At 46.2% G+C, this 25,095-nt stretch overlaps 1 protein-coding gene across 2 annotated transcripts in view; it reads right to left on the minus strand.

Annotated features, from left to right (window-relative positions):
- Positions 1-7,250: 7,250 nt before the first annotated feature.
- Positions 7,251-25,095, minus strand: part of znf385d (zinc finger protein 385D) — a 54,523-nt gene continuing 36,678 nt past the window's right edge. For both annotated transcript variants that reach the window (XM_040165967.2, XM_040165968.2), the window contains 5 exons: positions 24,296-24,464; positions 14,219-14,575; positions 12,890-13,071; positions 9,940-10,041; positions 7,251-8,230 (listed from right to left, as the gene is read on the minus strand). In XM_040165967.2, the coding sequence (XP_040021901.2) occupies positions 7,988-8,230; positions 9,940-10,041; positions 12,890-13,071; positions 14,219-14,575; positions 24,296-24,464 (1,053 nt within the window). In that variant the 3' untranslated portion in view covers positions 7,251-7,987. The remainder of the gene's footprint in view (positions 8,231-9,939; positions 10,042-12,889; positions 13,072-14,218; positions 14,576-24,295; positions 24,465-25,095) is intronic.

Genomic DNA, 25,095 nt, shown 5'->3' on the forward strand with positions numbered 1-25,095 from the left:
CAACTGCTTCACAGTGCGATACTTTATTGAGTTTTATGGTTTACAAACTGCTTACAAATTCAGAGGGATCTTTACTGGTGAATATTTGATTTTGTTGAGGGCCGTTATGGCAAAAAAGCTTTCTTATCTCCAGGTTGACCCGTGCACGGACTGAACCACTCATCCCGCTGTGCACCATGACTACGTGTAAAACAACAAAGCTTGAGTCTGTCCGAAGATATAAAAGTATTTTAAACCACATTCAGTAGTTTCCCTGGCAACAAAATCCATTTTGGATTTGTGCAGGTTGTGACTGCCTGCAGGCTGCCAAAGAAGTGGGAACAAAATGTGTTTTATGTAGTGAAAAAACTGAAAAATTAGGTGTTTCAAAGTGTGGAAATTGTTGACGTATCAAATGATTTCATTACTCAAACTTCCTGCTCTTTGTGGTCGTAACCCGTCAGAACGCTCCCTTCATTGACGGAGCTCCTGAGGTGGAGGCGTAAAAAGCTGCATTTTGAAAGAAATGCACTAAAAAAAATAACACTTCCTTTGTGTGTCAACTTTTCCTTCAGCAGCACATCAGAAGGTGATGACACAATGTTTTTAAAATGTCAAGCACTGGATGTCCGATTGATTCATTGCGATCTGGAAATCTCACGTTTCGATTATAAATTCTCAAGGCAGATGTCTGTTTATTGTCCCTGGATCAGCTCCAGTTTACACTTGAGGGACAGAAACCGTTCAGGAGAAGCCGGTCATCACTAATTCCCATCTTCATTATCTGTAATGGGTTTTTTACACGTTTCTTGCAGCTTGCAGGTGCATTTAAGTACATTCAGTTGAAGGGCGAGTGATAATTCACACACAGGTTTGTGACTCGATGACTTTCGTCTGGTGCTGAAGCATCACCTCATGTGACAGACTCCCCCCTGCGAGGCCTTCTGAACCAAGCCCGACACCTACTCCTACAGGAGAAAATACACTTGCTGTCCGAGCCGTGTGCACTCCACCAAGCATAACTGGCTTTTGGTATTTGCAAACTGAGCACTCGGTATTTGCAAATGCATTTCCCTCCGACTGCAATGTGGGGGCAGCAGTGCACTGCGGCAACAGCGCTCCGCCGGGGAAAAACCTAGAAAACAACATCCATCACACACCCTCTTAAAAAACTGGTGCATTTGCACTTCAAATGTTGACCCGCTGGATTGATAACAACTTTTCACGGCACATCGGTTTCACCGTCAACTACAAAGGAAATCTCGAGTGATTCAGCATTCCATTTTCACGAAGTCGTTCATTTGAAGAAAGGGAAAAATAATTGGGTTGACCAACAAATCAAAGGGAGATGTGCACAGGTGAGACACATGGAGAGAAGTGAACGCCACGTCCTCCAGGGGAAATCTGACGTTTACGTTACGGCCATCAATCTGCATCAAGTTTGGGTTCTCTGTCCTTTACCACATCTCGTTTCGTTCAATCGACTTCTGCAAACACCACACCGGGTGCATTTCGTCCACGCCCGACCTGCAGGCGGATGAGGGGGCAGAGGGAAGCGGTTACCACAGCGACAAGCACTTTAGCATCCCCAGCTCACAGGCCCGTGTGGCTGATTGTTATCTAATCCACCCGCCGGCTCACACCTGTTTAGTATACAGGTGATGCTCTATGCGCGTCGGAAAATAACATTTTCAAACAAGGCTTTGATGTTGTGTATTGTCCTTTTGATATTTCATACCCAGGTATTGCAAAAGCAATGAATGGTTGCAGATCCTCTCTTTACATTGCACATATTCTGGATGTGTGGAACTTCAAGACGTTCCCCCTGTAAATATGTTTGGAACGCATCCATAAGTAAATATACATATCCACATATCCATGTTTGGAACGTATCCATCAGTACGGCTCTTTTCATTTCAGATACACACATACAGGGCGGTGGTGCATCTACCTACACGCGCGGATGTAAATGAGCACGGACGTCGGTGGCCTCGGAGGGAGCAGAAGCGCAAACTCTTGGAGCTCGAGTGCAGCTCGCCTCTAACCGAGCCGAGCTGAAAATAAGCCCAATAAGTCTTGAGCAGGAGATAAAATCGTCCCTGAGCCGAGCGTTCACTCTGAAGGGCTCCAGGAAGGTTGTATTAAGAGATTGTGATCTTCCAGCCACCAGCAGCTGGCATGCCACCAGATAATGTACCGTCCGCTGCCTCCAAAACTCCTCTCAGCGATGCGATCCCTCCGTTTGGCCTAAATTAAAATGCTCGCGCGGTTCCCGTAAGTGTTTAACATAGCCGTGCATTCTGCTATACGAGCCGCTCGTTGTCGTGGAAGCTCACCTTCTACCACCTCCCCGTCCTTGAACGTGATGCGCGTCCACACACGGGCGCTGTGCGTTTGTTTCCTGCTGCGTGTTGTTCATCAAGGTCAAAATATCCGCCTCACTTCACTGACACCAGTTTGAGGAAGTAATTAATGGCGCCATAATTGATGGCGCCCGTCTCATGAGCAAGGAGATTACCAGGAGAGGCGAGGTCACTCTGTGAGGTTTGCGGCCACCTGCAGTACAGGGCACTTTACGCCAAGCTAAGCTATGCTGAGCTAAGCTAAGCTAACCAGCTGCTCACATTTGAAGGGCAGACTGAAAGTGGTCTAAAGAGTGCACTTTTCAAAATGTTGCTTTCGGGACTCCATGCGAACGATTACTTTCCACCTGCAAAACAACATGGCCGCGTTGTAAATAGTGGACTTCAATCGCCATCGGAATCTGAAGGAGATGAACAGTTTAATGGCAGCAATGATTTTCTAAGTCAGCTGCTTGGCGTGAGTCACAATAACAGGAGATGACAACGCTGTCTATATTCATGAGCACTTTGATGAAACAGCTGTCAGCCGAGGCCTTGGAATGTTTTGGATTGCTGGAACAGGGATACACGGACAATGAGTCCCAGAGTTTAAGAGCCAGATGCAAGCCGGCGTCTGACAGCGAGACACTTTACGGCCTGAGTTTTTAAATTCTATCACACGGACGGGCGAATTATGTTTTCTTTTTTTTTCTTAAATTCAAGAAAATTCTGAAAAATCTGTCAAAAGTTTGATACAATATATTAATAAACAAATTAAATCAGGAAGGAAATATATTTCAAAAGGCTTTTAATTTTTTTTGACATTACCGGACTTTTACTTAACAGTAAACATAATTACCACAGCAGCTTGACGGCTTTGTCCCTTGTATTTAAGCATATAATACTATTATTTCCATCATCACAAACTGATACAACACATTAAATCATACGTCTTTGTTGTTTTTTTAGATTGACCCCTTTAGGTCGTGTTTGTGACGAGGCGTGAAGCTCGTGAGCGGATGAGGTCAAGAGAAAGCCGCTGCTAGGTGGCTCGGAAAGGATTTAAAAAAAATACACATTTTGTGTCCTGGTTTATATTCAAAGACATTTTATAATATCAGTTACAGCTATAGGCTGCTTAACATTTTTTAAAAACATTCAAAAGTTAAGTAAGATGTTTTTTATTCCTTCATTAAAGTGTCATGTTGAATACAACTTCCTGTCGAGTTGCCATCCGCCTCGTATTTAGTTTACTGCATATTACAGAAGGTTTCCTACTTTTCCTTCATCCAAAGAAGTGTTGACAGAGTTCTTTAGAGGCTTCAACGACAATCTAGCCTCAGAGACCTTTTTTGGGGGGTTTGGAATTCATTTGCAAAGCGGCCGCAGCCGAAAGGCCTTTTGCCCGCAGCCCAACCGGCCGGTCACAAGGACTCAGTGAGATGCGTCCTTCAAACCTCAACAGGTCCTTGAGAATATGCAAAGCTAATGGGTCCAGTAGTAGGAAATGAATGTAATATAATGTCATTGATGTAAACACCACTGTGTGTTTGTTCAATATTTGATGCCCCTGTGGGGAAATAGATCTATTCACACAGTCACCTTGAGGGGACTCGTCTTTCTTTATAAAATGTGCATGTGGGTGTGTGTGTGTGTGTGTGTGTGTGTCCTTTAAGAAAGTCTCAACCTCTGAGCTCTAAACCTATTTTGAGCTTCAGTGAGTCACTCAAAAAAGTGTTCTGAGAGCAACCGGTGCTCAGACCTTTCAGTGCCTTCTCTCTCGTTAAATCTTTATCTTTTGTTACTGAAGCCTAAAAGCCTTCTGTAAAAAATAAAACCTAAAACCAGCTCGCTTTTATTGCAGACGTCGTGTCAAATCCACAGGCGGCACCGCGTTGCCCGCGAGCCACGTTCTTTTGTAGGGAAGTGAAGATGTCAAAGGACTTAAATGGACAGGAATGTTGATGGAGGCATTTACCGCCGCGTTGGATCCAAGCTTCCACCCGGGACGTGTGAGGCGGGCGGTCGGGGGCCTGCACGGTCCCGCCGGGAGTCCCGAGGGCACCGTCAGCGCGGCGCACGACGAGCATCTGTTACGACGTCTCCTTCAGGGGTTCCTCTCCGAAGGAGACGGACAACTGTTCTCTCGTTTATGTGAAACGTGCACGAGGCGATGCATCTCACAGGCGGCCTGCAAAATAATTCAACAGCGGTTTTGTTCAAAGCTGCAGATGGCTGCAGTTCTGTTTGGCAACTGATGAGCTATATGTTCAACATTTAAAAAGATGACGTCTGTTGGCCAGTATTATAAAAACAGAGGTCAACACAACCTCTATGTCAACGAGTCAAACATTCACACATATGAGTAGAATGGTGCTTGTTCCAACCAGGTAATGAGTAAACAATGTGCCACTTTTGTCCCGTTGTTGTACTGTTTGCTTTGGTGTATCAGGGAAGGACATTTTGGATCGTAGGAGCAGGATATGTCACGTGATGAAGTTCCGTGACAACACACTTGACGAAAAACAATCCTTTTTTTGTTCATAACGAGCTGTTATGTTAGTGGGATACAGCTTCATCAGGCCTGATGATAATGGCACACAGGTTTTGCCCATTAAAAGTAAATTCAATTTAAAAAACATTATTTTGCAACAGTTCAGTTTTCCCATAAATATACCCGAGGAAACAGTATTTTTTCCACTTCCTTCTGTTTTCTTACCGGCTCTTTTAAATGATATAAAACCTTAAATCTCTGCCAGTTGTGCTCCTAAACATCCTGATGTTTCGATGCATTGGCAGTTCGTTTCATGCCATCGTTCAGACTGACATCACGTCGCTGTTGGCTTTGCTCTGTTCCGGGAGAGTTGTGATCAGATATTATTTTCCGGAGGCCGGGATCAGTGCAGCGAGGCATAATATTCTTTTTAAGTTAATCAAAGAAAAATAACACATTTTGAAATATTCTTCCTTCAGTCCGACGGGAGCAGCTGCGCCGACCTCATCTCAGCTTGTTGCCATGTGGCTTTTTTTCGGTGCTCTCGCGAATCCACGATGGACTTGTTTTTTAGAAGAGCCATCAATCAGGGGAACAAGTTGGTGTGATTTCAGCAACATGAGCGAAGGTTACATTCTTACATTTATTAGCTGATTTCCGAAAAGATAATTTTGATGAACGTTTCTTCTAAGAATATGTTAATTGGACCATTTCCAAAATAACAAACTTTTCTTTCTCATTTTAATTTCATCTTTGGCATTTAAAATGTATTACTTTTACATTGCTCCGCATTAATTACGCAACAATTAAAAGCTGCATTATTCACCGCAGCGTGTTTTTTAATTATTCCTTAAATATTCTATGAATTGTTGTAGAAAGGGGATCACACAATAGTGTGAAATATATATTCACACTATTGGTTACAGATTTCTTTCTTTACTGATCTTCATCCCTATTGTGTTCATTGTCTTCTGACAGGCTTTCGCTTCGCTCCGTTTCATCCTCCTCCTGGTGATGATCCGGGTCGCACTCGGGCCTAATCTGCATTCCGCTGCTCGCCTTCGCTTGGACGTCCTGCTGTGCACGGCGAAGGATAAAGGCAGTGTTTTTCTCCTGAGCTGCAGACAGAGACGCTGAGCGACCCACTTCGCAGATGTTGGTGATCATCGCTCCGGCGAGATTAAGTGGAAGCTCGATGGGGCCCAGAGAGTCTGTATTGGTTTTTGGAGATTGAGCAACGCAAAAGAGGCTCCCTCATCTGGCTGCACGGCCATCTTTCATCCCTCGGGGAGTTGGGGGGGGGGGGGGCTTAGATGTGCCACACAGAAAGGATGGATGAATACGTTTAAGGGTTTGTGGGAAAGTTCAGCTGAAATATGTACTGCATGAGTTGTGGTGTTGTGGCGAGTTGGAGTCCCTCCAACCGGCTTTGGTCAGTGATGTTGTTTCCCAAATGAAGAAATGTGTGCTGTAAGATGTCAGACACCATGGGGGTATTTATGGTGAAGTGCTTCTCACGTCACATTTGCTTTTGATAGAAACGGCTGCAGAATAATGGCTCCATCACGGTCTCGTCAGTTAGTTGCCGACGTGCTGCTGACCTTTATTTATTCTGTTTGCGCATCAACGCTGAGCGCAACCAGTCAGGCTCACTTACGGCTCTGACAGGTCCAGAGAATTACAGCACAGCTTATTGTTCAGAGGAAAGCACGTGAAGAAACTACCCCGACCGTTGTCTCGAGATAGCGGAATGTTTTCATGTAGTCGAGCCAAAACAAATCTCACAGACCGGCATCGCTGATGGACGAGGGTCCCGGTTACTGCCAGCAAATACCGTCTGAACCAAAGTATGATTTAACTTATTCTTGGCAGTTTATTTATTTTAAATGATGTATAAATGAGATGTATTACTACAATATTAACATATTACAATCGAATAACGTGTTCTTTTTCCACGAGGATTCTTGAAACACTATTACGCTTTGAAGTAAAGGGAGGTGAAGTAGTACAGTCGCTTCCTCGGCCGCTGCTGAGCGATCTGCTGCGTTATTATTCCAATAGGCGATCCGTCATTCAGTAGCATAGTGTGAACGCACCCAAATGTAATACATTTAACACCTCCAATGCACACATCTGTTCTGCTTGCTCATCCTGGTTATAAACGATATGAGGCTGCAAATAGTGTAAGATTCCCATCAGGGCTATAGAGGACTTTCTATATTGCACACGCTGTGATACAGATAAGGACAGAAGGATCTTCTGCATCATTCTTTGTTTGTGGTGGAGATGCATTTGTGTTTTGATGTTTCGATGTATTCTGAAATGTGTAAAATTTGATGCACATTTTCATATACTGGATCGGGGGATTTCCATGTCCAAAATGATCATTCATACTGTATGAACTGAAGTACTGAACTAAATACACGTCACCAGCATTAACAAATTAGGACTCTTTTTATTTGAAATTATTCACCTTTTACACACATTTGACGGTTACTATACACAAGCCTTTGTGGTCCCTCAGGCCCGAGACGCGGCCGGTGACGATGTGTGCCGGGTGTCGACTACGATGGCGTACGATGGATGAGAAGCTCACGCGCGCGCACACACACACACACACACACACACACACACACACGCACATTTGCGTTGAACAGATACAAAAACACACCTCACGACACGTACTAACACATCATCACATACAATCTAGCACATCTAGCCATCTAATGTAGACATCAACAGAGGCGGGGCTTAAAGTGCATACGTGAACAGAGGCTTTGCTCGCTTGAGATCAACACCGGCCTTTAAACAACGAGCGACAGTGATCCTCGGCTGGTCTCAGTGTCCCGCTGTATCGTTGCAAAAAGCACGTGCCCACCGCCGTTTAGCTCAAACTGTTCCTCGCATCATGAAGCAATGACACTGCATAGTTCACGTGGGGTCGGTGGTATATTATTGCGGTACAATGTAGGTCCGGGGTCCGGCTGTGGGCTGCAGGATGGCACAGGAGGAATCAAATCCATCATGAGAAGCTTGCTGTCGAGTTTAGCTTTAAACGCGTGATAATCCACCAGGTGTTTTCCCGGATGCATAGAAGGAGGCCTGGCTCCTCGGTCCGGTCGGGGCGGCGGGGGGGGAGGCGGGTGAAGCAGAACCGGCGGGTCAAAGAAGGTCAATAAGGGGCGAATAGGACCTGTGGGTGGGAGGTCCTGACAGGCCCCGGGGCCGGGCGGAGCAGTGCAGCGGGGAGGCCCCGCGTCTGGAAGAGGGCGGGGCTCGGGCCGTGGTTGGTGACGTGGTTAGCGCGGTGCGTGAATGCGTTGCCGAGGGCGGCCGCCACCGCCGCCAGGTGAGCGGGTAGCATCTGTGTGGCGAGGGGCGGACACGGGGGATCCTTGCCCAGGGACAGCTTCACCTGGGGGGGGCAAAATGTCAGTCAGCTCAGTCGCTATTTTCACAAGTACAGGAAGCACGTTGGCTCCAAAGCTTTCTATTTTTATCTTAAAATAAAAATAAAGTCTGCCTTAAATGTCTGTTAGGCGCAAACTTTGCTGGAATCGAAACCAGTTTACTGTTCAAGGAGCTCATGAATAAAATGTGCAAATCTGACTGAACATTTGACACCAATCATATTCATCGTTATCTCGTGAAAACACGCGATCTGAAGGCGTCACATCGAGCCCTTGCCTTAATTGTACCACAAGTTGCAGCGTACAACACGCTCTATCGTCAGATAAGGACCCCCCCCCCAAAAAACATCATAATCATGTCTACTGTTTTGTGTTGTCACGATTTTACCAGATGGCATAAACAGAGGCACGGAGGTGGTGTCCCTCTCGGACATTATGCACATGAATCAACAGGGAGGTGGCCGAGGACACGGGGGCCGTGCCGGCATGGAGGATGTGGGGGGGGGCAGGTGCCAGAAATCAACTGCTGATTGCAGAAAGTGTTGCAGCTGGTTTGTGCTCACGGAGCCAAGCCGCATTAGACATCTGTGAATAATCACTCCATCATGTACCTGCAATTTGGCGAAGAGCTATTTAAAAACGTGTGACTCATTCCGAAAGTCCTCTTTTTTTGTACCCTGGATATCATTGATGGATATTCAAGAGAAAGAAATGCCTCAAGAGCAAGTATGGAGGTATGTAAGAGTGAGAAAGAGCGGACGAGGGAAACGACAGATGGCCGCGACTTCCCAGAACAACCTAAAAGGGTGAAAAGGTCGCCGAAGTTATCTGGCTTAATCTTCTGTATCAGTAATGGAAAATCTACGCTCTCGCGGCACCGGGACGGCAGCCATTGTCATGGGTTATCAATCACTGACTCAGGCATCGTAACCCTATGGGAGACATCCTTTTGCTCTCCGCTCATCAAAGGAGCTCCTCTCCGTTAACTCAGTCAATGATGGGTTTCAGAAAAAGTCATTTCCCCCACACTGGTAACCCCGGCGCTTTGTCCCGGCAGACAGTGGGTGTGATTAATGCCGTCTTTTCCGAGAGCTTCTGTGGGACGGGGAGCCAGACGCTGCTTTTATTCCCCCCCCCCGCATTGAATCCGCGTGGCTGCTCCGCATCCTGTGGCACTCTAAAGAAAAAATAAACGCAGAGGGGTTTGCCACACGGGACGGCGAGATTAACGCGTTTTTTTTAAGTTCTTTTCGGTTGGCTTCTCGTATTCCCGGACCCCCACGCTGTGCCGCGCCAAGTAAGTTAAAACCGACATTTACAGTGACTGAAAAATCGCGTTGGACCTCGGTCTGCATTCCGCCTGCAGCGCACTGACTCAGAGGCGCCTCGTGATACTGGCCTTTTTTTTCTTTTGTCAATAAAATATCAAATTAAATCCCGCTGATCCGTGTGAGTGAACTTTATTAAAAGCCAGGTAACGGCCGATCTGGTTGTAAACGTTGACATTTCATTGGATTAGATGCCGTGAGGCGGATTGATGACACCTTAGGAGTGGAATGGAGTTTCTATGGGCAAAATTTCTGCATTTGGTAAGTCAGACCGAATGATACTCATTGTACTAATAACTCTTCCAGGCTTGATGGGTCGATTGCAACTGCAGAAACGAGGACTTTTGTCGATGACGAGAGACAACCGGGACGCGTTGTGGACTCACCGGCTGCGTGGTCGGGCCTTTCTGCGTTTTGCTGTAGGGGCTGTACTTCGGCTTGGCTGGTTTGCCTGCTGCTCGGTCTTTATGACGCCGGCTGCTGATATGCTGAAAGTAATACAGGAAATGAGTTTAAAATGAGGCCGCCAGGTCCCCACATGGTTTCAGACGCTGTGGCTAGATATCTAAATGTACTTCTTCGCATTCAAATAACAAAATGCATCAACGGGATGAAAAAAGAGGATTCATTTTTTCATTTGCGCGAATATATGATTCCATACACATTGCGAAAGAATCCACATTAACTTGAATGGAAAAATGTGTCTTTTACGCAATACTTCTGAACCAACTCAGCTTGCTGTTGTTAAGGTCAAAGGTCACATGGGATGACCAGGAAATGAAGGAGAAACAATGCTGGCCCAGAGAGTCCAATGACTCACGACGCAGGCCAAAGGGAAAGAGCCCTCGTTTATGATGGCAGCTGTATTTCTACGTTTTTTCAAATGGCCACAGCTCTCTGGTTTGCAATCACTGACTCCCCACTCAGGGAAAAAGAAAAGTAAGTTGCACCCGGGAGCCGTCCGCCTCTCATTCCGCCGTCAACAAACCGCTCGATCAGCAGAAACGGCCTCGCAGCCGAAACGTAGAGCGACGCGTTCTTTCGTATTTTACAACACACTCATTTTGGCAAAGCCGTGGGGAACATTTTGTTGAAGAATTCAATGTAGCCGTGGCAACGGAGTTGGTCCCTGCTGGCGCCCATTCAAAAATTGCAGGACGTTGACAACGGAAAGGTACTCGACTTTCGGCGCCAGCTGGCCAGCCGCCTTCTGTCGTAATGTACCAGGATGCTTAATTGATTCAAAATGGGATTATTTTATACTGATGATGTAGATATGGTGAAATAATTGAAACTGTAGTTACTGACTTGTAGTCAAAAAAAAAGAATTCCGTCCAAAATTTGACGTTGTTGAGTTTTGGCCAAAAACATGTTCAGTGAGGACGAGTTAACGAATTCTAGTCAGTTTACCTTCAAGTGAAAGTGGATGTTTGTGCAAAATCAGAGGAATTCCTGTCAAATTTGGTAGTCGTGAAACTAAAAGAATCTTAATACACGGGGGAAATGCATCAGAATAGACTTCTAGAACTTGTCGGTATCAGAGAATCATGAACATTCGCAGCAATCCGTCTGATTCACAAGTAGCTTGTCAGACAAATTGGCGGCTGAACAGGAAACTTTGACCATTTTTCAAGGCAATCTGCCGACATTGTACTTTTTTGCGATGCTGCACCTTTCGCTGGATACTAAAAAATGTGTGAAAAGTGTCATTATCCTTTCATGACGGAGCTGCCGTCTGCCTGAGCCTCGGGCTGGAAGCCATTCCGGGGTCGATGAAGCTGACCAGACGGGGGCCGAGAGGTCAGCACTAAAAACACACCTTTTCTCTCAACGGGGACAACGTTTCAGCTTTATCGCACCCAGACACACGCACGTTGTAGTACGATGCAAAAAGCCTTCGCCAAATGATCAAATGCTTTTGAAAATCAGAGAAAGTGGATCTAAACAAACAGAGAAAACACTGGGATGTGAAATGTCATTGACAGAAATCCTCTGTAAACTTCAGCCAGTAAATAATTCAGTGTGGGTTTTTTTGACAACAAAAAGCAGCTTTCTGGCTGTCTACATTTCACGCGGCATTGCAGGGGATTTAACAATCACACTTTTCTTCTGGTTTTCGAGCTGTAACTGAAATTCTCTCCGCTGGATCTGTTTTTCACAGAGAATCGCGGCTGTTTTAAAAGTACTCACTAAAAGCCCCCGCATGAAAAATTCATACAAAGCCTTTCTCTCTCTCTTGTGTGAGAAATGTCAAGGTTAGCTCAGAGAAAACCGAGTGGTTTTTGGGGATGAAATTCCTCCCCGTGACAGAATGATCAGCAGCCACACCAAAGGAGGGTTTGTGCGGCGCCCCAAAGCAACAACTAAGACACACACGCCTGCCAAGCCACACAGGGAAACACCACACAGATCAGGTATTGATCACGCTCTCGCTTGATTTCCTTGATATCAAGTCCATCTAGAAACCCTTTGCAGAGAGAGATGAGCAGAAACTTGGTGGGCTTCACTTCAGAAGCAGGAGCTTCATTTCTTAGCTTTGTTTGTGCTTCACCAGAAGACTTCCGCCAGGAAACGCTTTGCGTTTGACAGCAGCGCAGCCGGAGGATACGAAAGATCATTAGTAGCGGCGGCGCATCCTTCTACCAACAAAAAGATCAGAGGAATAACCGAGTGAACGCACAGATCCACGCAGTTAATTCATTGGTCAATCACACATGAAGGCAGTGCAGAAAGGAGACTAAACGCATCAAACAATAAAGATAAACTAAAGGAAATTAGAAATAGAAAAACACAAAAAACTAAACATTTTTTTTTCTTGTCTCTGCAGCCCGCCAGGAAAAAAAAAATGTTGACACCGTATGTCTCTTCAAACCACAAATTTGTTTAATGTCAGTAATTTTGCATGACGTAGTTTTAGGGGGGGGGGGTTTAGGTGATTTAGTCATTAATTCGATAAGGTCCATGTCATGTCTTATAATAAAGTTCATTCAGTGTCTAAGTCTCTCCTTCTGTCTTATTTTGTAGTTTTCTGCCTCTTGCCTCCCTGGATAACTTCACTTCCTGCCTTGTCCTGTCATCCCCTGTGATTGTCCGTCGTGTCATGATTGACCTGTGTCCATCACCTGCACCTCCCTAGTGTATTTAACCCATGTGTGTCTCTTGTCACTTGTGGCGTCATTGGCATTGTCACATGTTCTACCCTCTTGAGTTCTTGCGTTCTGTCCCCTTGGCCTTGATCTTTTGGATTTTGACTATTAAAGTCTTTTTGTTTTTGAAGTCTGCGCCCTGCATTCCCCGCATCCGCGACACCTTCACTAACGTTCTCTCTCGGCTCACCTGTTTCAGCTGCGTCTCTGAGTTGACGTGCACGTCACACGTCTCACAGAAAAACGTTTTGTTCTGGAGGCCCGTTGACGACTTGACGGTCACGGCCAGTTTGCTCTTGACGCCCGACCGGGGGAACGACTTGATGGAGCCCACGCCGGTCCGGGCCTCGAGCATCGTCTTGTGTTTGGTACCTGCAGGTTCAAACAGGAAGAAGCAGCCGGTAGGTGAACTTCACACGATTGTTGCCGCCTCGAGGAACGTTGAGATCAGAGGTTCGCGCCTGTTATTTTTTTTTCTCTGGTGATTATGAAAGGTCAGTCACTTTTAAATTACACCACGACGTCTCAGATCAAAGTAGAGGACACTGTTAAACTCCATTACACAAATCTCTCTGTTTTGGATGTCCCTGCAGGGCCCTGTGAGGTCAGTGGTTATGCTCTCATGTGCAAACACCATTGTGTCGTGTCTGGTTTAACACATACTCCTAAAACAGTAACAAGGGATTACGTCATTCACTTGTTTTCTACAGGAAATGCAATTCAAGGTAATAATGAGAAAAGAAACCGGGTTATTTCTACTATAATATATATAATGTATGACACTTTACTGCAGTTGAACAGATTCTTTGGGGTGAGCCAGTTAAAACTATAAAACACATTTCAGGTTGTTGTTTTTTGACAAAGTTGCTGTCCTCGTCACTGTTTTTTATTATATAGTTGTTGTGTTCAACAGGTTATTTTCTACAGTATATTCTAAGCAAAAGGAACACAATCTCTGTGAAAATGTCATATTTGGACTTCACCACTTTACACAAAGACCTTTCCTTCACTGTTACACTGTTACAAAACGTATGAAGAAATGAAGCAAAGACACGGCGCAGCCGGCTGGAGCTGGAAGGGTCACATTCGCTCTGCTGGACGAGCTCCTCACTGCCCGGCTCTCTGTGGCTTTGAGGCCCCGTGAGGAGTCCTGTGCTTCGGTGTGGAGTGGATGTCCGTGTGTTTGCCCTATTGATCAATTATGTGACTTCCTGTCACTACTGGGGCTCAATACCAGGCTTGGATCCTCTCTTATCAGCCTGTTGAGTGGCTGTTTTCAGAGATTAGCCTTGTATGTTTGGGTTGGATTCCAAAGGCTGTCATCATCTATTGTCTTTGTTGATCACCAATACGAATACCGCTGACCTTTAGTTGTCGTGGTAATAGGCCATATTTCCGTATGATAGCTTTTACTTTCACAACTCTTGTTGACGCGGTTTGGCCCCGAAGCGTTAGAAAGCACAAATATACCTGAGCATTTCTAACATTTGTGCGACGGTTCTTCTCAGACGTCCCTTACCGCTGTTGTGAGCTTCCAGCTGCGATGCGGAGTTCACCGCCACTTTGCACAGCGAGCAGTACAGAAGACGTCGCGCTTTCTCCTCCTCCGTCTCCGCGGTCGCGTCCGTCTCCGCCTCCGGTTCCGCCTCCGGCTCCGGCTCCTGTTCTGTGGGGGATTTGAGGCCGGCGTCCCCTCCGGCGGCTGGCGTAGTCTCCGGGACGGCGGCCCGTCCCGTCGGCGGGGCCTCAGGTGACGGCGTCGGCGTCGTGCGGGCTGCCGAGGGGGCCACCGGGGCCAAGAGGGCCAACGGTGCCAAAGGTAGAGGCGGTCTGAGCAGGGGGGGGAGCGCTGGGGGCCCTGCTCCAGGAATAGCATCTGCAGCGAGGAGATAGATGATTGGATTCACGTGATACGCCCTCATGTTCATGAAACGTCAAACCTAGATGTGGTCTTTACAGATTTTGAGATGTTGATACTCTTGCGCACCATGTTGCTGTGTGAACCTTTTTAGACAAAAACACATTCAAACAGTTGAAAAGAAAGAAAGAAGCATTTATGAAAACATGATCAAAAAACTCAGCAAGACACACAACGGAAATAAGTTTCCAAAACAAAAATAGTTTCCTGGGAACAGATTTTAAGTGCAAACAGTCTTAAACACCAGAGATTAGATCCCACAAATAAACTGCTCTGCCTGCGTTAGCAGATATAACAAACACGTGCTGCTCTTTTCATGGTCAAACACAAGCAGACGATGTGTACGGGTTTTAGATTCTAAACATTTAATAGAGGAGTGAGATCTATCAAAAAGTTAAAACCTTTAATGATTGATCAAGTTATTCTTGACAAACTGTGATTGTTGCCTTGACAAGCAGGTCTTTTACGTCAACGATGGCCGCGGGTTTTCTTCTTTTCTAGTGTAGCACGTAGCGTTTGTTCTTTAGGCCTCTCAGAACGTGACACAAAATATCAACACCTCAATTGGAAAAGTCACTTAGTGTTCCTTTGAATGAAGTACTGTATTGGCTACTGGCATTTCCATTTATTCATAGGATCCCCAGCGAAGATGTCTGATGATAAAGGTAATAATGTGGCATATATCATGCTGTGTGTGTCCATTAACACAGTCTTTATTATTGAAATTGGGCTCTGCAAGATAAGCCCTAAAATGTACTGCTGTTCCGTCGTTAATGTGCTGCACAAATAGCCGCTGTGATCTGAAAGCAATGTCTGATATTTCTAGGCACAAGGACAGCAGTGGGTCGATATATATGACTCGCAAAACAACACCGCACGTGAGTGTTTGGAATACAGAGGAGTCGGGAAAATTAAATTTTGCCTCGGGAGCAGCGGCTGATCGATGCCGGTGCCTTTTTGAGTTCTCCGCACTACGTTGTCACCAAATGAAGATCAGCCAGCCAGGAGAGCAGATCAATAGTGAATCATGTCACGCTATTTTTGTGAGCCGTCATACGCGGGGGTCATTTGTCCCCGCGGACGTGTCGGCGGTCGACCGCTCCAGGTTGCCGTGGTTCACAAAGGGTTCACTTTAGGCAAAAGGTTTAAAAGAAATACAACAGCGGCTTGGAGTGGCAGGTGTGCTGTAACCGGTGGGCGAAGAAGTACATACATCCTTTAAACAGACGGAAGTTGTATTTATGCACAACGTGGTGTTGGAATCCAAGGTTATTACACCGACACATTTGATAAAAGGTTCACTAAAAGCTTTAAACACATGTAAATGTCTGCACTGTTTTTTATTCTCTTCTCATCCATTAACCTTTTGAAATGGGTTTGATGCACATTTGTACTTGTTGGAATACTCTGCTCTTACAGTTGATTGACTCCAACTGTGGAATTTGCTGCGCTTTTATGCAGCCGTTCAAATAATGAACAGAAGCAGGTGGTAAGAAAATGGAGAAAAACAAAAGGACCTCTGCATTGAAATGAGGGGGAAAGCTGTGGGAGGTTTTGCACTGACATTTATTAACAAAACCATGAATTGTATTATTGCAAATGACTCATTATCCGGCACGGTTGGTGAGCGACAAAGTGAAGCCCAAATGATGTTGGTGTTTGACAGCAACTTCCCGAACACAATCTGCTAATGTACTGGTCAAGCTACACCCATTTTACTGCAGGGTTGGCCATATTTACACAGCAGGCCCGCTCTGAATCAGCCACAAAAACACAACCAACAGCCAAAGCAGTTCCACCCTATGAATCTACTTCTTATCATTCTGGGGAAAAAAACACCACTTATTTGTGTAGATGTTGGCATGTGCATCGGCCGCTATCAGCAATTATTAGTCTGATTACAAGGTTCTAAGAGAGATATTGGGTTTGGAGGTCCTTAGTTTATAGACCAGATATTCCCACAGCTGCAGTGCCGAAAAACTAAAAAGCCCTTTACAGACTTCTGCTTCTACTTCTAACTCCAACCGACCTGCAGAGGCAACTAAGCAAAGAAACCCATCGGCCGTCTACAGCTGCACCCTGCAGGATCCTGGATGTCTAAAGCCAGATGGGATCTATAATCTCATCCCCGGGGGCCTCCTGCCCCCTCTGTAATGTCTTGGGTACCTCTGTGGAGAGGGGGGGGGAGGCTCCAGGAAGTATCTTAATAAGATGCCTTAACTATCTCCGCTGACCCCCTTTGAAGGGAGGGCGACGTATTTCTGCTCTTTCAGGATGTCGGAGCTCCTCAAACACATCTGTTACTACTAAAGTGCAAACGCGAGGCCATTATCTCTAACGGGCGGTTACGCGGGTCTCCCCCTTTTGAGTCGTAGCAGCTACGACTACACAGACACCAACCGGTAAACAGAAAAAGGTCGCAAAAGTCAACTGAATTCTCTGACCTTAACAGAATGGGTCCTTTTGGATTCAAGCGAGGGCGCCCACCCAGGTGCTGAAGGGTGTCATTAGTGATGCAACGATAGGGATGTTGAATGTTGTGCCGATACTGACTCAGATATCTTAATCTTGCATTGGTGAAAATGGGAAAGATTTAGAAATATCTCTTTCTAGATAAATTATATATTTTATAATGTCGGCCATTTGAATTAATGTGCATATTTTAACAAATGGAATATAATTCTTTCTCATTTTGAAAACTGGTGTGTCCTTTTTTTTATTTTACTAATAACACAAATGTAGTGACCAATGTAATTACAGAGACACAGAAAACATGAGCACAAGCTTCCCTTCTCACTCTGCCAGTGTTGCTGCAGCAATTCTTTTATTCTATTCTGACTGCCGCTGACGGGATGTTTCCATCACACGGCCTTAAGCCAGGTCGTCTCGGTTACCGCTGCCGGCAGAGGACCGAGCATCAGTGATGCAACGTGGTGCAGCTCTGACTAAATGACCTCTACCTGTAAATCCGTGTTCTTTTCCAGCAGTGGCTGCCTGTGGACTGATCCAAGGAAGAACATCTGGCATAAAAAGGCCATTTTTCCAGTCTGTTACACACAAAACCATGACTGGAACATTTATGTAAAGCCTCTGGACGCTTAAAGAGGGCACCAGTGGCTTCAGTTGAGTGCGGCGTATTATATGTTCTGTTTAATTTGGAGTTCAGGCTGAATTTGCTACAGGCAATAGCCGGAAAATTGACCAATTGCTTCCCAGTTTTACAGTATATATAAGAAATCCCACGCTTAGTAGGAAAAAGAAGCACTTGCAGTCAAACTACGGCCAAAGCAAGACACCTTTTCAGGTTTCATGTTGCCTTGTTTAGCCGTCAACGACACCAGATGTAACTTTGCGTCCCAACTTTGCATCAAGCACAAGCCATTCCCACCAGATTGACAATGATTCTGTGATCCTTTCATGATGGCGTTGACCTTGTCACTTGTGATAAACAATGTTTATGCCAGGAGCAGAGTGGCTGCGACCTCTTTGCCCTCTGCAATTAGCGATCCACCTACTCCCAGTGAGCTCCGGTGTGCCAGGCTTCAAAACAACCTGAAATCACAGCGATTAACTCACTCCGAGCAAAAAAGCTGCCACCACAGCTGCTCCCCCCCCCCCCCCTCCCCCGGGCAGCTCTTCGATGGCGCGGCCACCGGGCCCGCTGAGTGCCAGCGAAAGGGTTCGGCGTTCACGAGAGCCGACGGTTTGCTTGTTGTTTTTTACCTGCAAAGCGCCAATGAGCCGCTTGCGGCAGATGTTCTGCCGACTAAAAGAAGCGCACCATCAGAGAGGAGCTTTCTCATCTCCACAAACATCTGCTGTTGCTTTTGGTTGTTTCTGTGCATGGCCCTAATTTATCCCTTTTCCCTTTGTCAACGGCTGAAAACTATAATCTGCATCATGTTTCTTTGGCCAACATGGACTCCACATCGACCCCGTGTTTTCAACAGCAAACACCAATTTGGGAGGGTAAGTGGTTTGGGTGCTGCGGCAACATTTTGGCGTTTCGCTTGTTTTCTCTAATAGGTGGCGTGTGAAAGTCTAATATTTTGACGAACTCAGTAGAGAGAGAAATGGGTCCAGGATTTGTCTTTAGCCGAACAAACACGAGGCACGGGGCGGTAAAAGCCCCACAGAGCATTTAATATTAAGCGTGATGGTGCATTCTTCAACCTGCGAACATCAGCTTGAATTCTTATCTCAACTTCCTACTGGCTTTTATCTTCTTGACAGAATCTCACAGCCTTCAGAAGGAGGGAAATCCGCTCACTTTAGTGCAAGTTTGTTTAGTTCCACAATTTAGGTACGATTATTCACATTCTAGCAGAAAGTAAGTTGTGAAGATTGATCCTGTGATGCTGCAGGCAGGAGGATATGAGCTTAGTTGAGCATAAATTGTGCAAGAAGTGTGGAACAACAAGCCCAGAAGTAGAAATCACACAAATTACATCTCGTAAAACCTCAACATGGCATTTTTGCATTTCTGTTTGTTTGCATCAAACTCTGCCGATAACCCACGGACATGAGAGGGGCATCAATCTTCTCAATTAAGCAAATCACTGCATTTCTCCGAAATGTCAACATTTAAACGCAGGTTCGGGGGTTGTTAGAAGAAACTTGGCCATGTTCTTGTTGCTCGGCTAAACATGGAACATATTTAAAATCGACCTGCTCTACCGTGTACCTGTTTGTTGCATTGCCGGGCGGTTGGTGAAGTCTTTGCCCTTGTGTCGGGGTGAACCCGTCCACCACGATGCCATTAAAGAGCCATTTGCGGATGGGAGGGCGGGTGATTAAAGAGTACTTTGGCTGGCTCAGGACAGTGTGCACTCTGAGAAGCCTCCAGTAATCCATATCCCCAGCCAGAGTGACCGGATTGGCTCTGCAAGGCCCAGTTAAAAACTCAATCCCCTCTCATTAATGGAGGTAATGACTGTGATCAATCCAAAGTAGGTGTGGGCGAGCGGGGCCCGACAGAAGAAGAGAGAGAGAGAGAGACAGGTCTGAGTAAGAGAAAGGACAGGATGAGAAACAAGAACAAAAGGAGGATAGATACGGAGGACAAGTGGGGCTGCAGAGTTAAATGAAAGTGAAACTGGAAAAGTAAGTGTGGGAGGGTTGGGAATGCCGAAGAGAAAGGCAGCGCAGGACAGGTGGTGCGAGGCAGGACGCCGCCTCGTTCTCCTTCCACCTTCCTCCGCCTCGGCCTCTCCTCATGCTCCCTCTGGAAATGCTTCCACTCAACTCCCCAGAGATCTGATTAGCTTTCTCAACGACGCCGGATTAAGCTCCTTAATTAAAATGATTGGGCCTTATTATATGCTGTCACAACTTAAAGGACAGAAATCCCTCATGGCTCTTGAGTTCTGTCAAATTTCATTTGACGCACTTTGACACACACACACACACACACACACACACACACACACACACACACACACACACACACACTCACACTCACACACACACACGCTCTTGTCAGTATTCAAAGTCAGTAAATGAGAAAAGAGTCACGGTTGAATATTTCAAAAATTAAGGATTGATAAGGTGAAAAATTAGCAGTCACCAATAAGCACGCGTCGGCGCTTGCAATCATCTTTTTTGTCGAAGGGTGGGGGGGGGGGGGGGCATTGTCCCCGACTTTTACCAGCGGCACGAGGCACTGAATTGAATTCACACGGATTTATCTCTCGCCATCAATGTCATCCGAACGCTAATGATCCGCGGCGGATTTCCGTCGGCAAGTTTCCTGCGGATGCACGCTTGGCCTCCAAATCCCCGCGCAGGTACGGAGCTCGGATGGTGGCGGCCGCCGATGGGGAAGTGTGGAAGAAGGACGTGGTGGGGGGTGAGGGTTGAAGGGGAGGCGGGGGGGGGGGGGGGGTGGAGGCTTAGCTGGCCTCCTGCCTCCCTGCAGCCGGCTGCGTCACGGCTCCCCTGACAATCTGCTCTTTAATAGCTAATATCAGGGTACATTTCCTCGGGCAGCGGACCGGAACTGAGAGATGGCGGGCCGTGCTGGGGGCATTTCTCTCTCTCCCCTCCTTCTATCTCTACTCGCAACGACACACACACACACACAGAAGGTTGACAGGCGGCCGCTGAGTCACCCTGCCGCTCCACGCCGGCCGTCCATCTCGCAACAGACACGACTTCCACAGGCGCCTGCGTCCTTAATGAAATCCAACCCGTGATTACACGCTTTCAGGCGGACTCGCCGTCCCTCTGCGATGCACTCACACCGCCGCCAGCAGACGGACGGAACGGACGGTTTCATTCCACAAACAATCGCTCCCGAGAGGTAATCTGTGTCTCAGCATTTCGACCCGGCGTGTTTGTGTTCTGCTCGATTCTGTTGTTGTGACTCAGACCTTCCCGTGAGGGTGTCCAAGAAAAGGAAAATATCATGGAAAAAAATCGAGAAAGCTTTATTCTTTTTCATTCAAGTGTAATTCGCAGGGTTCTTCCAGTTAAAATCAACATATAAGTGTTTATGTCCACCATGAACTGCTGAGAGTTCTCTACTTAATATAGAAGATGGAGAAATATGCCAGAAGCCCTTGAACGGTGTCCTCTCCGTCCTGAACTCTTAAACCATCCGTCAGTGTCTCGTATCAGTTGTCTATTAAACGTAATATATTTGATTTCCTGAATTTAACTGATTTGATCTCCCATTTTCTCTAAGTCGACTTCTGACCAACTAGTTCACTTGATTCCAGTTTTTAAGGCAGCAGGTTAAACAGAATTCTGAAATGAATCGAACCAGATGTTTTGCAGTGCTTTCTTACAAAATAGCAGCTGCCACAATTTGGGAATAAAATGATTTCAAGCCAGATATTTATTTTTTTAGCAAACCAAACCGGGTGGAAGAGCCTCCTGCGACCTGCACAAAATCCCCCTTTCTGTTGTTTCCGCCTCTCACGGCGGCCATTATTCTTCCCTGAACTCTGCTTTTCATTATAGCGAGCTCGGCCCTGCTGATAAACCCTCAAATACTTTGGCCTTGCGGATAATGCAGCGTTTACCCACCTCGACTATTCATTATTCTGACATCCGAGTCATTGATATTCATTACCCAGATCCACTTGTGACAAACCGCCGCCCCCGTCACCGTCGACACGATAGCGAGATGATGCCGTTTTATTTTTTTCTCTGAAGGCACTGAAATGATTAATAGCCATTTCTCTGTTTGGGTATGAAGGCTTGTTGTTTAAGGTCTCTTGAGCTATCTGCCTGCATATAATGTCTGCGTATGGGATGTTTTGTGAGTAAACATTTAATAACGGATCTGTGCCCACAACAGATGGTGCCGGTCCAGTGAGATACGTTCTGAATCGTCACTCTCTAGCACTCGTAGATGGAGGTTACGAAATTCACCATCGCAGACGCAAACAACAAAAATGTGCTAATTTAAACTAGATTTAAGTAGCTTAAAGGTATGAAAAATATCCTTAACCACCTATAATATAATCTTAAGAAGAGCAGCATGCTGCAGCTGATCGCCTGCCAGAACTTTACAGGTAAAATCCCCTAAAATGTATTTCTCACATGTTTGAGAAAGACATAAATTAACAACCGCGGCAGACAGCTTATTATCTCCAAGTAGATATTTAGTTTTTTATTACGGACAAATCAAAAATAAAAGCTGACATTTAAAGAACTAATTGTGAAGAAACAACAATTTATCAGTCAATATTAGTAGATTTTCTTATTAGAATATATTATACAAACAGTTTACTTCCTTTAGGCGCTTGTACAAAGATGAGTAGAATATTACTGGTAAAAGAAGACAGATGCAGTGGATTGTGTCTCTTTCGCACAAGGCGCAGACGGGCAGGGTCGGCGACGGGAAGCCGGTAAACGCGCCAATGTCTGGCATACTGCTGAAACCGATCCGGCAGCCAGTGAGTGGGTGACCGGGGGTTCAAATACTGAAGGGAGTGGAGTGCAGCGGGGTCGACAGGGGAGACGCGAGAGTGTGATTGAGCTGACGAGCTGGAATGTGAATGAACTGATTGGGAGGGCGGAAGGGAGGCTGAGCGGTGACATCCAAGGCGGCCCGAGACCTGCGAGATGGCGCCGCTGCGTCTCCTGAAAGCGAAATTCACGGGGCGGTGTTCGACAAACGGCAGCGCGGATGAGCTCGAGTGCAAATCGCTCCACTTAACGGTCTGACGTTTGCGTCGCAGCTTAGCAACTCCATGGGAGGCGCAGGAGAACGCTGCCAGGTGCGAAGCTCGGGAAATTAGATGAAGATTGGCGCTTAACCCGCGTGAGGGTAAATCTGGAGAATTAAGCACTTGGCAATACTGTGTTTGTTTAACCTACATTTCAACTCCAGAGAGGAGAATTGTTGATATTTGTAGGATTTACGAGCTAAAATTGCCTGAACATCCCTTATGAGGCGTGCGGTGAACACCTGGTTGGGCATCTCAACCGTTTCGTGATCCAATTTTTCACCTCAAACAACCGTTTAAGCTTCGGCCATGAATAGGTCAAACTTGACAAATAGGTCACGGCGCACGGTGAACTCCAGAAATGTGCTGCTAATTTAAATACTTGTGGAACATTGGAAGACGTAAAACAAGATCCCGGAACGTGACGGCTCAATGTGTTTCCAATTCCAAAGGAAAACCTCTAGTGACGGTTAACAGGGAAGACTTTTTCATCTCATGACATGATAACGTGCCCGTTGAAGGAACGTTACATCTGTGGCGACCGAGAGGTCACAGCTCCAGAAGCCAGCGAAGTCTTCCTCCAGAGAACCAATACGAAGCACGGCAGACAAAACCGGTTAAAATAATCTGCATCTGGCCCCCGTCGGGGGCTGGAAGTTGCGGTTGGTGTTTGTTGACTTATTCAACATGTTTAAAAGCAGAGAATTCAACCGAGAATAGGATTGTTTATTTGGCAGACACCTGGCCGAGATAACCGGATTTACACAGCCACCTGGCTGCGACGTGATGAATATTGAGTTTCACGTAGTCAGCGCTAAACAATGTGCAGCGGCAAAAATGTAATTAAAAATGGGATTGCAGGCAAACGCAAAGTACAAATCCAATATCGGAGGTTGCAGCGTTTTCTTGGAAGAGCGGCAGCATATTGAAGAATTCAGAGTGCTTCTTTGTACTACAACTGACCGGAAAGACCCAAAAGGAATTCCTACGGCTCTTCGAGAAAGTCTAGAGACCTTGTTGGGACCAGTTTCATAAAGCACATAAAGCAACGGTTGAAAGAAATTAGTGGTATAGCACCATTAGGAAAAGGCCAACATCTCCATGGCTGACAATATAAATCAAGCCGCATGATGAGACCATTCAGACTGAAAAAAAACCCCCTTTGTTCATCCTCATCAATTGTCTGTCTGTAACGATGATCTGGCCGGCATCGCACACCGAGGCCCTTCCTCCTTCTTTTGATTGCTTGACTGAACCAGTGTGTCCCGCAGAGCTGAACTTTCTGAATGCAACATACGAGTCAGCAGCCAGCCTCTGGCGCCGCCGCCGCCGCCACCGCGCGGCCGATACAATCAACAGAGACTCCGTCCAACTCCTCAAGTGATTGCATGGAAATTTCCCAAAAAGTGGGTTTTTCAAATTTCATTCCCAACATTCAGGGCAGCAGATACACAAAGAAAACGTGCCGGTGGCGATGTGCGGCCAGCGGGAAAACACAAACCTTTCCTGTCGGTGCCGTCAGGGACCCGCGAGGTGTTGATGCCCTTGGCGGTCTCCTGGTTGGCGGTTTCCTTGGTGACCACTGAGCCTTTGAGCTTACTCTTCGGTGTGTCCAGGGCTTTTAGCTTCTTGGCATGTTTGGTCCCCTTGTAGTGGGCCAAGGCCTGGCTCTGTGAGGAGAACAAACAGCAGGCTCAGTACATCGCCGGGGAAGCAGCACCACACAGAGCCAGGGGGAAACGCAATATGAAAACTGGAGAGACGCAGCCGATGGAGCACAATGAGCACAATCAGTATCTGTCAGTTGCAACGTCTTGCAGTCCAGAAATAATGTTGTATTTCACAAAACAATAACCACTGTTTTTTTAAAGTGATCCAAGTACTTCAATTTGTAGATGTAATCTGGGAATATTTCCATGGGTCTAGCAAAGGCTATATATATCAATAAATGCATCATTTTGTAATTGTAAATAGTACATTTTTCTACATCTCGGTGTTCGTTTCCATCTCAAAAATAACTGTTTTGATTCAAAATGGGTCTGGCTGCAAACCAAAAAGTGGTGATTTAAGAAACTAAATATAAAACAACATTTCTTTTTTACATTCGCTAATTCAATGACGTAAAGCGCTTGGAGTGGCAGTTTGCTTTAAAGTCCGAACACCTCTTTAATTAAAGATTCAGCTTGGCAAAGCATTCAGCGATGTACACTGAGGAGGGACGGATGCAAAGACTTTGAGCTGTCCTTGTTTACGTCTCCCCCCCTCTCCCCCCCTACTACTTTGCCTGTGGCAGGAAAGATT

The sequence above is a fragment of the Gasterosteus aculeatus genome, chromosome 20 (assembly GCF_964276395.1).
Source record: "Gasterosteus aculeatus chromosome 20, fGasAcu3.hap1.1, whole genome shotgun sequence".
NCBI lineage: Eukaryota > Metazoa > Chordata > Actinopteri > Perciformes > Gasterosteidae > Gasterosteus > Gasterosteus aculeatus.